At 38.4% G+C, this 15,088-nt stretch overlaps 1 protein-coding gene across 7 annotated transcripts in view; it reads left to right on the top strand.

Annotated features, from left to right (window-relative positions):
• The window catches only part of Sin3A (SIN3 transcription regulator family member A), a 206,648-nt gene that overhangs the window by 169,098 nt on the left and 22,462 nt on the right, over window positions 1-15,088 (top strand). For all 7 annotated transcript variants that reach the window (XM_071686749.1, XM_071686748.1, XM_071686743.1 and 4 more), the window contains 4 exons: window positions 2,083-2,253; window positions 10,520-10,757; window positions 10,893-11,287; window positions 11,430-11,613. In XM_071686749.1, coding sequence (XP_071542850.1) covers window positions 2,083-2,253; window positions 10,520-10,757; window positions 10,893-11,287; window positions 11,430-11,613 — 988 coding nt within the window. The remainder of the gene's footprint in view (window positions 1-2,082; window positions 2,254-10,519; window positions 10,758-10,892; window positions 11,288-11,429; window positions 11,614-15,088) is intronic.

Raw genomic sequence — 15,088 nt, 5'->3', positions numbered from 1 at the left:
GAGTTGTTGTTATTCACTGATGATACTGCTCTAGTGTCTGATCCATGTGAGAAACTGCAGAAGTTGGTGACTGAGTTTGGAAAAGTGTATGAAAGGAGAAAGTTGAGAATAAATGTGAATAACAGCAAGGTGATAATATTGGGTTCAGTAGGGTTGAAAGACAAGTTAATTGGGTTGTAAGTTTGAATGGAGAAAAATGGAGGAAGTGAAATGTTTTAGATATCTGGGAGTGGACTTAGCAGCGGATGGAACCATGGAAGCAGAAGTGAGTAACAGGGTGGGGGAGGGGGCAAAGGTTCTGGGAGCAGTGAAGAATGTGTGGAAGGAGAAAACTTTATCTCGGAGAGCAAAATTGAGTGTTTGAAGGAATAGTAGTTCCAATGATATTATATGGTTGTGAGGCATGGGCTATAGATAGGGTTGCATGGAGGAGGGTGGATATGTTGGAAATGAAATGTTTAAGGACAATATGTGGTATAAGGTGGTTTGATCAAATAAGTAATGAAATTGTAAGAGAGATGTGTGGAAATGAAAAGAGTGAGGTTGAGAGAGCAGAAGAGGGTGTGTTGAGATGGTTTGGACATATGGAGAGAACGAGTGACAAAAGATTGACAAAGAGGATATATGTGTCAGAGGTGAAGGGAACAAGGAGAAGAGGAAGACCACATTGGAGGTGGAAGAATGGAGTGAAAATGATTTTAAGCAATTGTGGCCTGAACATACAGGAGGGTGAGAAGAGTGCAAGGAATTGAATGAATTGGAAAGATTTGGTGTATTAGGGTCGACGTGCTGTCATTGGACTGACCTAGGGCATGTGAGGCATCTGGGGTAAACCATGGAAAAGTCTGTGGGGCCTGGATGTGTATAAGGAGCTGTGCTTTCAATGCACTACACATGACAGCCAATTAGAGACTAAATATGAATGAATATGGCCTTTTTTTGTTTGTTTTCCTGGGCCTTTTTTGTTTGTTTTCCTGGTGCTACCTCGCTGAAGTGGGGGTAGCAATGCTGTTTCCTGTGGGGTAGGGTAGTACCATGAATGGGTGAAGGCAAGCAAGTATGAATATGTACATGCATCTATATTTATATGTGAGTGTGTGGACATATATGTATATGCATATTTATGTGGGTGGGTTGGGCTATTCTTTCGTCTGTTTCCTTGCGCTACCTTGCTAACACGAGAGACAGTGACAAAGTATGATAAATATTAGATGAATATATATGTATATGTGTGTATGAGTGGATGGGCCATTCTTCGTCAGTTTCCTGGCACTACCTCCCTAACGTGGGAAACAGTGATTATGTATAATGAATATGAATATTTATATATTATTTTCTTTGTATTATACTTGGTTGCCATTTCCCACGTCAGTGAGGTAGTGCCAGGCAACAGATGAAAACGACCCACCCACTTGTATACAAATACATATACATAAATGCTCATACACGTACATATACATACATACATACATCATGCGCAGAGTTGTGATCCTTTCCATACATATACATATTAACATATACACATACATACACAGACACATATATATATGCTCATGTATTTATACTTGCTTGCCTTCACCCATTCCCATTATTACCCCTCTGCACGGGAAACAGCATTGCCACCCCCTGCTTCAGAAAGGAAGTGTCAGGAAAACAGGCAAAAAGGCCACATTTGTTCATGCTCAGTCTGTAGTTAGCTGGTCATGTGTAGTGTATGGAAATCACAGTTCCCTATCTAGGCCCCACAGACCTTTCCATTGTTTACTTCAGACATTTCACATGTCCTGGTTCAGTTCATTTACAGCACCTCGACCCCAGTAAACCACATTGTTCCATTTTACTCTATTCCTTGCACACTTCTCACCCTCCTGCATGTTCAGACCCTGATTACTCAAAATCTTTTTCATTCTATCCTTCCACCTCCAATTTGGTCTCCTGCTTCTCCTTGTTCCCTCCACCTCAAGCACATAGATGAATAGAGTGAATTGGTCATGTGATCTAAAGGTGTATACATATACACATAGAGTGAGTAGAGTGAATTGGGCATGTGATCAAAAGGAGTATATGTTTTCTTTATTTCAGGATGAGGAATGGCGGGAGGCACAGAAAGGCTTTAACAAAATATGGAGGGAACAGAACGAGAAATACTACCTAAAATCCCTTGATCACCAAGGAATCACCTTCAAGCAAACTGATGTTAAAACAATACGATCAAAAAGCTTACTAAATGACATTGAAACATTATTCGATGAGGTAAGATTATAATGGTGGGGAGGAATATATTATTTATTTAGGTAAGATTATAGTGGCAGGGAATTTGAATACAATTTCTTGAGGTAAATTTGTTGTAGAAGCATTAAAATGGTGGTGAATAACTTTTTTCACGTAGAAGATTCTTTACTGGAGCCACATTTACATAGTAGCTTCACCTAATGACTTTTTCCCTTTTTCTTTGTCATTCCCACCCCCCCCCCCCCTTTTTTTTTTTTTTTTTTTTTTTGAGTATCTTGCTCTTCTCATGTTTATGTTATCAGATGAGATAGAAAAAATGAATTGGCAAGACCCAGGCTTTCTTAGTAAATATATTTTTCTCTCCCAGTTGCCTTTCCTACCTTTGCAAGGTAACATCAGGAATGTACGAACATTGGCTTCATATGCACTTATCCAGTCTTAAGCTGCTATGGTTGATGTGCCAAAACTAGTTTACCATGCACAGCCCACAGAGATTACCCTAGTTCAGCCCATTAAGCATTGTTGCTCAGAGACCACTGCTTTTTTTTTTTTTTTTTTTTCTAGAGTATTTTGCTTGAGTCTCTCTCTCTCTCTCTCTCTCTCTCTCTCTCTCTCTCTCTCTCTCTCTCTCTCTCTCTCTCTCTCTCTCTCTCTCTCTCTCTCTCTCTCTCTCTCTCTCTCTCTCTCTCTCTCTCTCTCTCTCTCTCTCTGTATGCTAAGATCACTCCTTACCCAGTCCTTCCATAAACTCAGTATAAACATTTATGCAAATAACTCAACCAAAGAATATGATGAGCGCCATGCATTATCCTTGCTGGGTAACTATATATTTGTGATTACTAACTTATACGACATGGATAGGGAGTTTGTGCTCGTGGAGTCGCATATCCTGACCATTCTTTAGACAACTTTTTAAATTTTTGCATGTCATCTTCATTAATCATGTCATATATTTTGTTCTATTCATCCACAACCATTATAGTTATATATAAAAGTACTCCAAACCTGTGTTAGCATTTTTTAGTCTCTCTTTACTTTCATGTTTTGTCCTCTAAGAGAATATTGATTTCTGGGGATAGGGGAGAAAGAATACTTCCCACGTATTTCCTGTGTGTGGTAAAAGGCGACTAAAAGGGGAGGGTGCAGGCGGGCTGAAAATCCTCCCCTCCCGGGCTTAAAATCCTCCCCTCCAGTTTTGACTTTGACAGAAAAGAGGCCAAGTGAGGATTTTCCCTCTTAGGTTCAATTTTCTGTTCATAATGCTATCTTGCTAATGCGGGAAATGGTGAATATGTATAAAAAAAAGAAAAGAAAACTTATCAGTGCATGTAATAAACTAACAGATTGTGATCATGTCACCCCTCTTTTTTTTTTTTTTCCCCATGGTTGGCAAATTTAAGGCCTCTGGCCTTTCCCTTTAAGTCAGCTCTCTTAATTCTGATACCTTCTTTGTCACTCACTTCTGGACCCCCACTATGATCTCTTGTGTATATTTTTTAGTGAGGTCATCAAATTTGAGAAGCATTTAGTCAAGTTTTGCAATCTGTCTGATGTGAATAGCTTGCTGAATATATCCTTATCCAATAACATGAATGCAATTCTAGTACAGTATTTGCAAGCAGACAGGTAGTTTCCTACTCATGGAGGTTGATACTGTGGCAAGAGGTGAGGGACAGTGTTTACACATGAGTATCTCTCACTCACAGATTCCTATAGCTTCTTTCCTGATAGATGATATTCATATTGAGGCCTTCTTTTACTGTGACCCATTCTCATTACCTTACATTTGCTTAGGTTTGCTTCAACCAGGTATCAGCCTAACTTTGGAGTCTATCAAAGTCCTCTTGAAACTTGATCCAATCATCCATGCTTTTTAGTACCCTCTTTACCTGTTCATCATGTGCAAGCATATCAGGTAGGAGTCCATTCCTTTTGGCACATAAAATCTTTTGTGGATACTCACAGGTATCTAGGTACACCCCCTTACTTCTCCCACTTCTTACTTGTGGATCCTGTGTCAGTATGCTTTTCTCTCTTCTTGTCCATGTGTACAGATCAGTTCAGCACACTCTGGTGAGCCCTCTCAGTTGCATAAAGCTTCCTGATACACCTCCATCTGACCATGTCTATTCTCTTATGAAGATCTCACTTCGTGCTGCATATCGTCCTTTGGCACTTCTTTTCAAGTGCATCCACCTTTCTTTCCTTTTCCTTCCAAGCTGTATATTTGCTTTCATACAACTGCCTTAACTGGACTTCTGCACTGGACCTCCAACTTTACTTATCTTAGCCCATATATATGGAGTATCAGAAATGTTGCACCCATACATTTTTGATTTGAAAGACCACAATAATCTAACATATGGAAACGAGACATTTAACTGTTTTGATCCAAGGAGGATTGCATTACTGATTTGGCCTTTTGGTTACACTGTGAGTGAATTCTCACATTCAGTTAGGTTGTATCATTGGAATGCAATCTTGATGAAGAACTTAACACTCTAAAGGAGTCCATCCTCTCCATGCAATTGATTGTAGCAAATCTTAAAGCCTCAGGAGCCTCTGGAGAAGCTCTGGTGTTATTTAGTGATAAATGGTAATAATTCAAGCAGCATTATTCCTCAATCATACAGAGAGGTAAAGTTGTGAAGTTGTGACTTATCTTTTGGATTAATTATTGGTAGAATTTTCATGCTTGTTCTCTGTTCCCTTGTTAGCAAGGTAGCATTAGAAACTGCAAATCTCTGTTCATAACCAGTACCCACAGCTCCTTTTGTGGTTTCTCCCAGCTGCTTCTCATATCATGGCTCTATCCACTGAGAGCTCGTTACTCCTGTATTCGACATCGAAGAAGTTCACTCTATCCCAAGCATGCCTTTCATCCTTCAGTATGTTCAGGCCCCAAACACTCAGAATCTTATTTATTTCATCCCTCAGTTTCTAGTTTGGTCTTCCCCTTCTTATCCTTCCACTTATGACATTATGTCCTCTTTTTTTGTCAGTCAACCTTTTCTCACTCATTCTGTCAATATGTTCAAAGCATTTCAGCACACCGTCTTTAGCTTAGCCATATTCTCGTAACCACATCTCTGTCTTATCCACCCTGTCATTTCTTACTTAAGCGACCAACCTCACACCACCTAATGCCTTCACCCATTTCAATTCCAGCACATTTACCCTCTCCCATAAATTCTCTTATATAGCCCATACCATATATCCATATGTCACTGTCTTGACTACTGTACCCTCAAACATACTCATCTTCACCTTCCGGGTAGTGACCTCTCTTTCCACTTGTTCTGTAAAACTGTCAGGACTTTTGCATCCTCACCCACCCTATGAGTCACTTTAGCTTCTGTGGTCCTATTCACTCATATCGACTCTTAGGTATCTGAAAGACTTCGCTTCTTCCAAGTTTTCTTCAACCAAGTACACCCCAATTAACTTTGTGGTAAGGAAATAGGTCCAAAGAATTACATATTTATCAGTACCTACGTCTTTGACACCAGTTCCCTCCAGGGATTCCCATAAAAGAGTCTCCATAGCTGCTGAACTCCAGTGCTGCTTCTTAGCCTTTAGTGGGTAGCAAGAAAAAAAAAAAAGAATGTAATAAGCTGAAATGATGCAACATCAAATGGCAAGGTCCCTCTAACATCACTGCTCTGGACTTTACTTTTAACATCAAATAGTGAGGTCCCGCCACCACTGCTCAGGACTGAACCTCCTCTCATCCGTTGTATGCTCAAGCAGCCAGATACAAACGTTTAATGATTGTTTTGTATGAGTTTTCCGTAAATGTTTGTGATGTATGTGTGCAGATAATGGGACTGGAGTGGGCCTGTATTGCACAGCCTTTTCTCAGAATGCAATCCACTTGCAATGCATGTGAGTGGTGTCTCTGGATATCTTGACACAAGATAGTACTGCAGTTGCATTGCAGTCAAACCTACTTAAAGTTGGAGACCTTCAGAATTTATTTCTCTGTATGAATTTAAGAATGTTTTGAAGAGATATGGTATTTAAAATTTTGCTACAGGAGTACTTTGTAACAGATTTTTCATTTGTATCATCATAAGTGGTGATATTTAGAATGTAATTCTTTAATGTCCTTTGAATACCATGAAAACTTTGAAATTTATATTGGATTATTTTGATACTGGAGCTATTTTGGATTTAAGTGTTTTAAGTAAAGTTTTTGAAAAGGAGTTGTTTGGATGTAGGTGAAGCTTGTGAGAAGAGAGTTGTTTGAATTTAACCAAAGATACTTGGATTCTCTGATCCTGGTGCGGGGATGTTGTATTTGGGCAGTAACTTGGAAGATGATACTGCACTAATTACAAAATATGGATTGTAACCAAGATGAGGAGAAAGGAGAGATAGGTATTATGTTCGAGGAAAGAAACCTGGATATTCTGGCTCTTGAGTGAAATGAAGTTCAAGGGCAAAGGGGAAGAATGCTGTGGAAAAGTCTTGGGAGTAAAGTCAGGGGTTGGTGAGAAGACAAGAGCCAAGGAAGGAGTTGTGGGAGTATGTGGTAGACTGTAAGAAAGTAAATTCTAGATTAGTGTGGGTAAAACTGAAAGTGGGTGGAGAGAGAGGGGTGATTATTGGTGCCTATGCACCTGGTTGTGAGAAGAAAGATCCTGAGAGGCAAGTGTTTTCTGAGCAGCTAAGTGAGTGTATCAGCAGCTTTGATATACGAGATCGGATTTTAGAGATGGGTGACTTAAATGCTGTTGAGGATATAATTGGTGTACATGGGGTGTTCAGTGTTGTAAATGGAAATGGTGAAGAGCTTGTGGATTTGTGTGCTGAAAAAGACTGGTGATTGGGAATACCTGGTTTAAAAAGAGAGCCATACATAAGTTCACATATGTGAGTATTAGAGATGGTTAAAGGGCATTATTGGATTACATGTTAATTGACAGGTGTGTAAAAGAGAGACTTTTGGATGTTAATGTGCTGAGAGGAGCAGCTGGTGGGATGTCTGATCACTATCTTGTGGAGGCGAAGGTGAAGATTTGTAGAGGTTTTCAAAACAGAAGAGAGAATGTTGGGGAAGAGAGTAGTGTGAGTGAGTGAGTTTGAAAAGGCGACTTGTGTGAGGAAGTACCTGGAGAGATGAGTGTAGAATGGCAAAAGGTGAGAGGAAATGATGTGTATGGAATGGATGAGGAATGTGATATATTTAGGGAAGCAGTGATGACTTGTGCAAAAGATGCATGTGGAATGAGAAAGGTGGAAGGTGGGCAGATTAGAAAGGGTAGTGAGTGGTGGGATGAAGAAGTAAAGTTGTTGGTGAAAGAGAAATGAGAGGCATTTGGATGATACTTGCAGGGAAGTAGTGCAAATTACTGGGAGATATTTAGAAGAAAGGTGCAAGGGTTTAAAAGAGGGCAAATGAGAGTTGGGGTGAGAGATTATCAGTAAATTTTAGGGAGAATAAAAAAAATGTTTTGGAAGAAGGTAAATAATGTGTGTAAGATGAGAACAAATGAGAATATCGGTGAAGGGGGCAAGTGGGGAAGTAATAACAGGTAGTGATAAGTGAGAAGGAGATGGGTTGAGTATTCTGAAGGTTTGTTTTATGTGTTTTACGATAGAGTGGCAGATATAAGTTGTTTTGGTCGGGGTGGTGTGCGAGGTGAGATGGTCTGGGAGAATGGTTTGGTTAAGAGAAAAGAGTTAGTGAAAGCTTTACGGAAGAAGAGATCTGGCAAGGCAGCGGGTTTGGATGGTATTGCAGTGGACTTTATTAAAAGAGGTGGTGACTGTGTTGTTGATTGGTTGGTAAGGATATTCAGTGTATGTATGGACCATGTTGAGGTGCCTGAGAATTGGTAGAATGCATAGTTAGTGCCATTTTACAAAGGAAAAGAGGATAAAAGTGCATGCTCAAACTACAGAGGCATACTTTTGTTGAGTATTCCTGGGAAATTCCATGGGAGGGTATTGATTGAGAGGGTGAAGGCATGTACGTAGCATGAGATTGGGAAGATCAGTTTGGTTTCAGAAGTGGCAGAGGATGTGTGGATCAGGTGTTTGCTTTGAAGAACGTATGTGAGAAATACTTAGAAAAACAGATGGATTGTATGTAGCATTTATGTATCTGGAGAGGGCATATGACAGGGTTGATAGAGATGCTTTGTGGAAAGTTAGTTGGGATGTAAGTTTGAATGGAGAAAAACTGGAGGAAGTGAAGTGTTTTAGATATCTGGGAGTGGATTTGCAGCGGATGGAACCATGGATGTGGATGTGAGTCATAGGGTGGGGGAGGGGGCGAAGGTTTTGGGAGCGATGAAGAATGTGTGGAAGGAGAGAACTGTATCTCGGAGAGCAAAAATGGGTATGTTTGAGGGAATAGTAGTTTCAACAATGTTATATGGTTGTGAGGCATGGGCTGTATATAGAGTTGTACAAAGGAAGTTGGATGTGTTGGAAATTAAATGTTTGAGGACAGTATGTGGTGTGAGGTGGTTTGATCGAGTAAGTAATGAAAGGGTAAAAGATGTTTGGAAATAAAAAGAGTATGGTTGAAAGAGCAGAAGAGGGTGTGTTGAAATGGTTTTGACATATGGAGAGAATGAGTGAGGAAAGATTGACAAAGAGGTTATATGTGTGGAGGGAAGATGGAGAGGTATGAGACCCAGTTGGAGGTGGAAGGATGGAGTGAAAAAGACTGAGCGATCGGGGCCTAAACATACAGGAGGGTGAGAGGCATGCAAGGAATAGGGTGAATTGGAACATTTTGGTATACTAGGGTTGACGTGCTGTCAGTGGACTGAACCAGGGCATGTGAAGTGTCTGGGTAAGCTGGAAAGGTCTGTAGGGCATGGATGTGGAAAGGAAGCTGTGGTTTTGGTGCATTACACATGACAGCTAGAGACTGAGTGTGAACAAATGTGGCCTTTTTTTGTTTGTTTTACTGGCATTGCCTTACTGAAGCAGGGGGTAGTGATGCTGTTTCCTGTGGGGCAGGGTAGCGACAGGAATGGATGAATGCAAGAAAGTATGAATATATACATGTGTATATATGTCTGTGTATGTATATGTACATTTTTTATTTATGTCTGTGTATGTATATGTACATATATGGGCATTTATTTATGTATATGTGTATATGAGTGGATGGGTCATTCTTCATCTGTTTTCTGGCACAACTCTGCTGATGCAGGAAACAGCAAATGTGTATGTATTATAAATGAGTGGATGGGCCATTCTTTTCTGTTTCCTAGTGCTACTTTGCTGATGCGGGAAACAACTATTAAGTATAACATGAATATAATATGTAATATATGTTAGCCAAGATGTTGATTGGCCATTGTTACCACAACTTCTCTCATGTGTTGGCACCAGGCACCATGGATGAATGTAGGTTAATTTGATTTTAGTTGGGTACCCATCACCTGTAACTATATTTTGGAATCTTGTTGAAAATTCATCCTTGTTTTTAGAAAAGTTTTGCAATATTATAATGCTTTACACCTTCGTCATTCTGATAAAGCTGTGATTTTATTAGCAAAGCTCCACTAATTCTTCTTTTGTATTTCATTGGTGTTGTAAGAGATCATATCCCATTTGTTTAACCACTGGCAAAGAAAAATGATAGGCCAAAAAAATTCCTCTTGTTCAGATATTGAAATCAGTGATAAGACTGAGATCAGGTTTTGAGATTACATTTGGAATGATACTATAAATACCATAGTTTTGTTATTTAGTTTTAACAGATCATGTGCTTTAGTTTACTATGACAGATCATGAAAAAACTTAAGAATGGTTTATGGTTGAAAGACTACTTAGAAGTGTAACACAAGAAGAAGTGCTAAGAAGTGTGGGCTCCAAGAAGAAAATCAAGAAGGAAAAAAAAAACTTAAAGCAAGCAGTTTTAGGAAATAATCTGCTGAAATAGGACTGAGTGCTATCATTGCTCTTTAGGATATTAAGCTGCAAACTGTGTATAGAAACCTGATTTCTGATTTTTTTTTTCTTATTTTTGCCTTCGATGAGATTTTTGTGTAGAAAGCATTTCAGGTACATCATTGATAAATAGATAAGGTAGAAAAGATTATCGAGTAATTTTGACTAAATTTTTCCAAGTGCTGTTGCAGAAATAAATTTTTACTCTTCCCACACTCAAGTGATGTAGATGTGTAGATATGTGTCAACAAATATTTTTTTGAGAAGCATCAAATTCAGGTGTGTAATGTTACCTGTATGAGCATTGGAATATTATCTGGCAGGAATGTTCAGAAATTATTTAGGGAATTATTTTCTCTGCTATCTTCAGCGTCATGAGCAAGCGGAGGAGACAGGCGAGGTAATAACTGGTCCGCACATGGTACTCCACTACCCTGACAAGTCCATTATTGATGATGCGGCAAATCTTGTAATCCACCATGTCAAGAGACAGACAACTTACCATAAAGATGATAAGGCCAAAATCAAGCAAATAGTCAGACATTTTATTCCTGACCTACTGTTCCATCCAAGACAAGAAATGTCTGATGATGAGAAAGATATGGAAGGTAAACTTTTTTCTGTCATTTTGTTGGTATATGTTTTATAATTTTTTTTGATGTTATCTAAATTGTATATGGAATTATCTTTTTGTGCATGAGTGAAGAAGACTTTAAAAATAAGATAAATGTACTTTTTTCCAGATGATGAAGATGAGGAGGAGGATCGTAAAAGTGAGGGGAAATGTGAGAGTGCCAATAGACGCGATCTTAGAGGGCGTGAGTGCAAACAGATCTCTTCCACCCCATGTGCCACAACCACCACAAACAATAATTCAAATAAGCGGAAAACGAGAAACAGAGGGATTGAACAGGATAAGGAAAGTGATAACAAAAATGGGAGAGAAACCAGTGGGAACAATAGTAATAATAATAATAACAACAACAACAACAAAACCAAAGATGATAATAAAACTAAAGCCACTTTAAATGGAGATGCGACTGAAGATGAAAAAATTAGTATAAAGACTGAGGTTGATGATGTAAAGGTAGAAGTGAAAGAAGAACCTGGAATGATTGGGAATGGGAATGTCCAGTCGGTGAGAATTATAGATTCATTTTGTGTTTTGTCCTTTTCTAGCACTATTCAGAATACTTGTTTCAATTTTGTGATCATTGTGCTTTGCAGTTTTTATCATTTCGTAGTTGGGGTATATTTCATAAAGACTTTCTTTCCCTCAGGATGATGAGTATAGATTATTTATGTGCAACAACAATTGGTACCTTTTTCTACGGTTACACCAAATTTTGTGCTGTCGTCTCACCACCATGTATGAACATGCTGTACGGATAGCTGCGGAGGAAGCAAAAGATAAAAAAGATCGGAAAGAAGCCACAGCAGTTGCTCTTAGATTAAAACCAAAAAGTAAGTGTGGTATTCAGCACACATTTAGTCTCATGAGAAGCCATAGTATATTTAGGTTTCTCACCAAGTACATTTTTTTTTAATAGAACATGTGGAAATATTAACAGCTATACAACCTGACTCATCTGCACTGTTTTAAAACATTGATTTTACTTTTAAAAGTAAGATGTGTGAATTACATCGAGTGTTGTTGAAAACAAGTGTAAGAGGATATTGTATCCAGGATTTTAATTGAAGAGCTGTTCATCATTATCAGGTCTTTATTAAGTTGGATAAACCTGTTTCCAGTTCATTCATTACACCTTAGGCCATTACAAGATAAAGACTTTATCTTTCTTATGAGCTTAATGTCAAATCTTATTATTGCTTCTTGAACTTGACCTGTAGTCATGCATTTTTCATTCATTTCCATTTTCTCGGGCCATGTAACTTAGCTGTTAGCCTGTTTTTGCTCTAAAATTATTCATCTCATATCTCAGTCTAGCTTGATACTCTCTCCTGCTAGCCACCACAGCAATAGAGTCTCCATAACTAGTGAACTCTAGTGCTGCATCTTAGCGTTTAGTATCACACCCTTTAACAGGCCACTGGCAGAGGGCAAGTCTACCTCTACCTAATGCTCATGCCTAATGTTTTTACCTACTTCTTCCTAATGTTTCTACTGAATGCTTCTACCTACTACTTCTGTCTATTGCTCCCACCATATTGCCAAAAGGCAGGGCTAGCACAGTGCGTTTCCCACAGGAAAATCTTGAGTTATGACGAATGAAATATGTGAGTTAAGTTTTGTCAAGTGTTATGTGTAACAAGGAGAGATTGTATGTTTGTAAACAGAATGCCAATAGTTCATGTGCAGGTTATGTAGGAAGAAAAGACAGTTACCTTGGTCAGAGGAGTGCAACTTTAACTAACCCTCCCAGTACCTAGGCAGATTGTGCAGGTAATATACCTCCTTAGTCATTGGCTGCCTGCCAAGTACTACCTACAAAGACATTTGGCTTCAGTTGTTCTGATTTATTCTTCAGCATATGTAGTGTGCAGGAATTCCAGTAACACTCTCTTGAGCCAACTGTGTAATGTACTTGATGGTAAGGCAAGTATAATACAAAGAAATTTGTAGGCATTATGATGTGTAATATGTAGCCGGAGCAAAACTTTTATCTTTGTGGTCATAACATTTTCCCCTCATACTTATTCAAGAACACTCATTGTCTCTTGAATAAGTTGAAGACTTTATGGTCAAGGTACAAGGAGACTATGAGGCTTTCAGAGGTGGTGCACAATTTGGATGACATGATGTCCATCTGCTTCTATAGTCTCCACACTTTTCATATACCATTTATGGTGAGCATGAGGTCAATATTGTTCAGTGTTTGGATTTGGCTAGGTCCATGACTTGAACAATTCTGAAGAATATGTAGCTCTTCCTACCTCATTAATTATTAGTTGTTCAGAAGAATATGTAGCTCATCCTACTTCATTACCTATCAGTTCAGAAGAATATGTAGCTCCTTACACCTCATTACCTATCAGTTGTTCAGAAGAATATGTAGCTCCTCCCATCTCATTACCTATCAATTAATTGTTCAAAAGAATATGTAGCTCCTCCCACCTCATTACCTACCACTGTCATGAAGGAGGGCTGAAACAAGGCGCTGCTGGGAGGTGGTTAGGTTGCACTGTTTTGGCCAAATGCATTTGAGTTTTGTAACTTAATGTTTTTTTTTTTTTCATTAACATTGTAAATTATTGTTTTATATTTTGGGAGGTGGTTAGGTTGCACTGTTTTGACCAAATGCATTTGAGTTTTGTAACTTAATGTTTTTTTTTTTTTTTTTTTTTCATTAACATTGTAAATTATTGTTTTATATTTTCACTTACTTTAGCCTTGCCCACCTGAGCAGAGTAATGCCAGGAACATTCGACTGAGTCTTATTGGGAGAAATCCTCATATGGGTACTTCCTCTATTCCTTTCTTTAAAAGTGATGTCAGAGGATAGCATTTTAGCCCCCTGCTCCAGCCCCTTTTATTCACCTTTTGTAACATACAAGAAATTTGTCTGCAATTTATACATTAACATGAATCATTTATCATGTGTAATCTAGCAATATTTGTGGTATATAACCAGTGTTCCGCTGAAGGCTTCATATATTGCTTAGACGTGAGTGATGTTGTTATTTGGCACACATCTACACTGAAGCCATGTTGTGATTACCTTTTCTAGTGCTGTTTTGATTTGTGCATAGTTTTCAGGAAAGCTTTGTGGGCATTAATGAAGGTATCTCAGTACACCTCATTGGAAAAAAAAAGAAAAAGAAACCAAGTTGTATACAACCTAGCTACAGTAAATGGGTTAATACAAAGACATGTATGTTTAAAGATATTATTTTTTCTAATAGCATCCAACATGGCATGGCCAAAATTAGCCCTGGTCAAAGGCCAACTTGAGTGAAAGAAAAAAGCAAATGAGGAGAAATTAGAAATTAATTAGGGCTCTGCTGGTGTGTGTAGACCAGACTGTTGAAGTTAGAAAGGTTATAGAAAGAGGGAAAGATGAAAGTAGGAAGAGAATGCTACAACTTAGCTTTTTGAGAGAAGAAGGTGGTGTTACAACAGCTACTCCTTGAGTGGCCAGTCTCCAGACAGAAATTTTGGGAAACATTAGGCAGACATGTGCCTCGAGTCCTAAACATTAGACAGGGACATATGCAGACAGTTTATGAGGATAATGGCCAATACACACTTTCTTTTACTTTTCAGATGTGAATTTATATTTTATATGCTAATTTTAGCATACTGATATTTTCTATGTAATTTCATTGACAAAATTTTTATGTTAAATGAAAATTGAGTTAATCATTATCTTACCACATAATCAGCAATACTAATGATTATTTCATTACCAGAATATGATTTGATAATGTGGTAATTGTTTGTGTATTTTAAGACTAACAGTATTTTCAATAGTTGCTTGTCTTTTACTTGAGGAGAGGAGGAGATAGATAATACAGACCTTTTGTGATTATATATATGGGTGACTGAGCTTTAAAACGTGGTAGGCAAGTGCTTGTGACATCTTTTTGATAATTGGTGGAATTATAGATTAGCTTAGAATTTCAGATGAGGGCATGAACCATTGAAATGTCAGTTGATGATTACAGCAGTGAACTGTGTACTGTCATATGCAGATTATAGCAGGTTAAGGGGCTTGTGGAATAATGGACCAACGTCTTTGAGGGCAACGATTCGTAGTATGAAAGTACACTATTCCTGACATTGTTATATGCATACAACTCTTTTGGCCGTGGGTGGAAAAGAAATGGAGAAGATAGACGTTTTGGAAATGAGATGTCAAAGGGTAATATAGGGTATGAAGTTCCCTGATTGTGTCAAAAATGACAGTGATCAAGAGGGATATGGCAGTAAGTAAAGTCTGATTGAGACAGAGTCATGATGTTCTGCATTGTTTTATAC

Source organism: Panulirus ornatus, chromosome 42 (genome assembly GCF_036320965.1).
Source record: "Panulirus ornatus isolate Po-2019 chromosome 42, ASM3632096v1, whole genome shotgun sequence".
NCBI classification, from domain to species: Eukaryota; Metazoa; Arthropoda; class Malacostraca; order Decapoda; family Palinuridae; genus Panulirus; species Panulirus ornatus.
The sequence above is the reverse complement of the archived record's forward strand: the minus strand, read 5'-3'. Positions and strand labels throughout refer to the sequence as shown.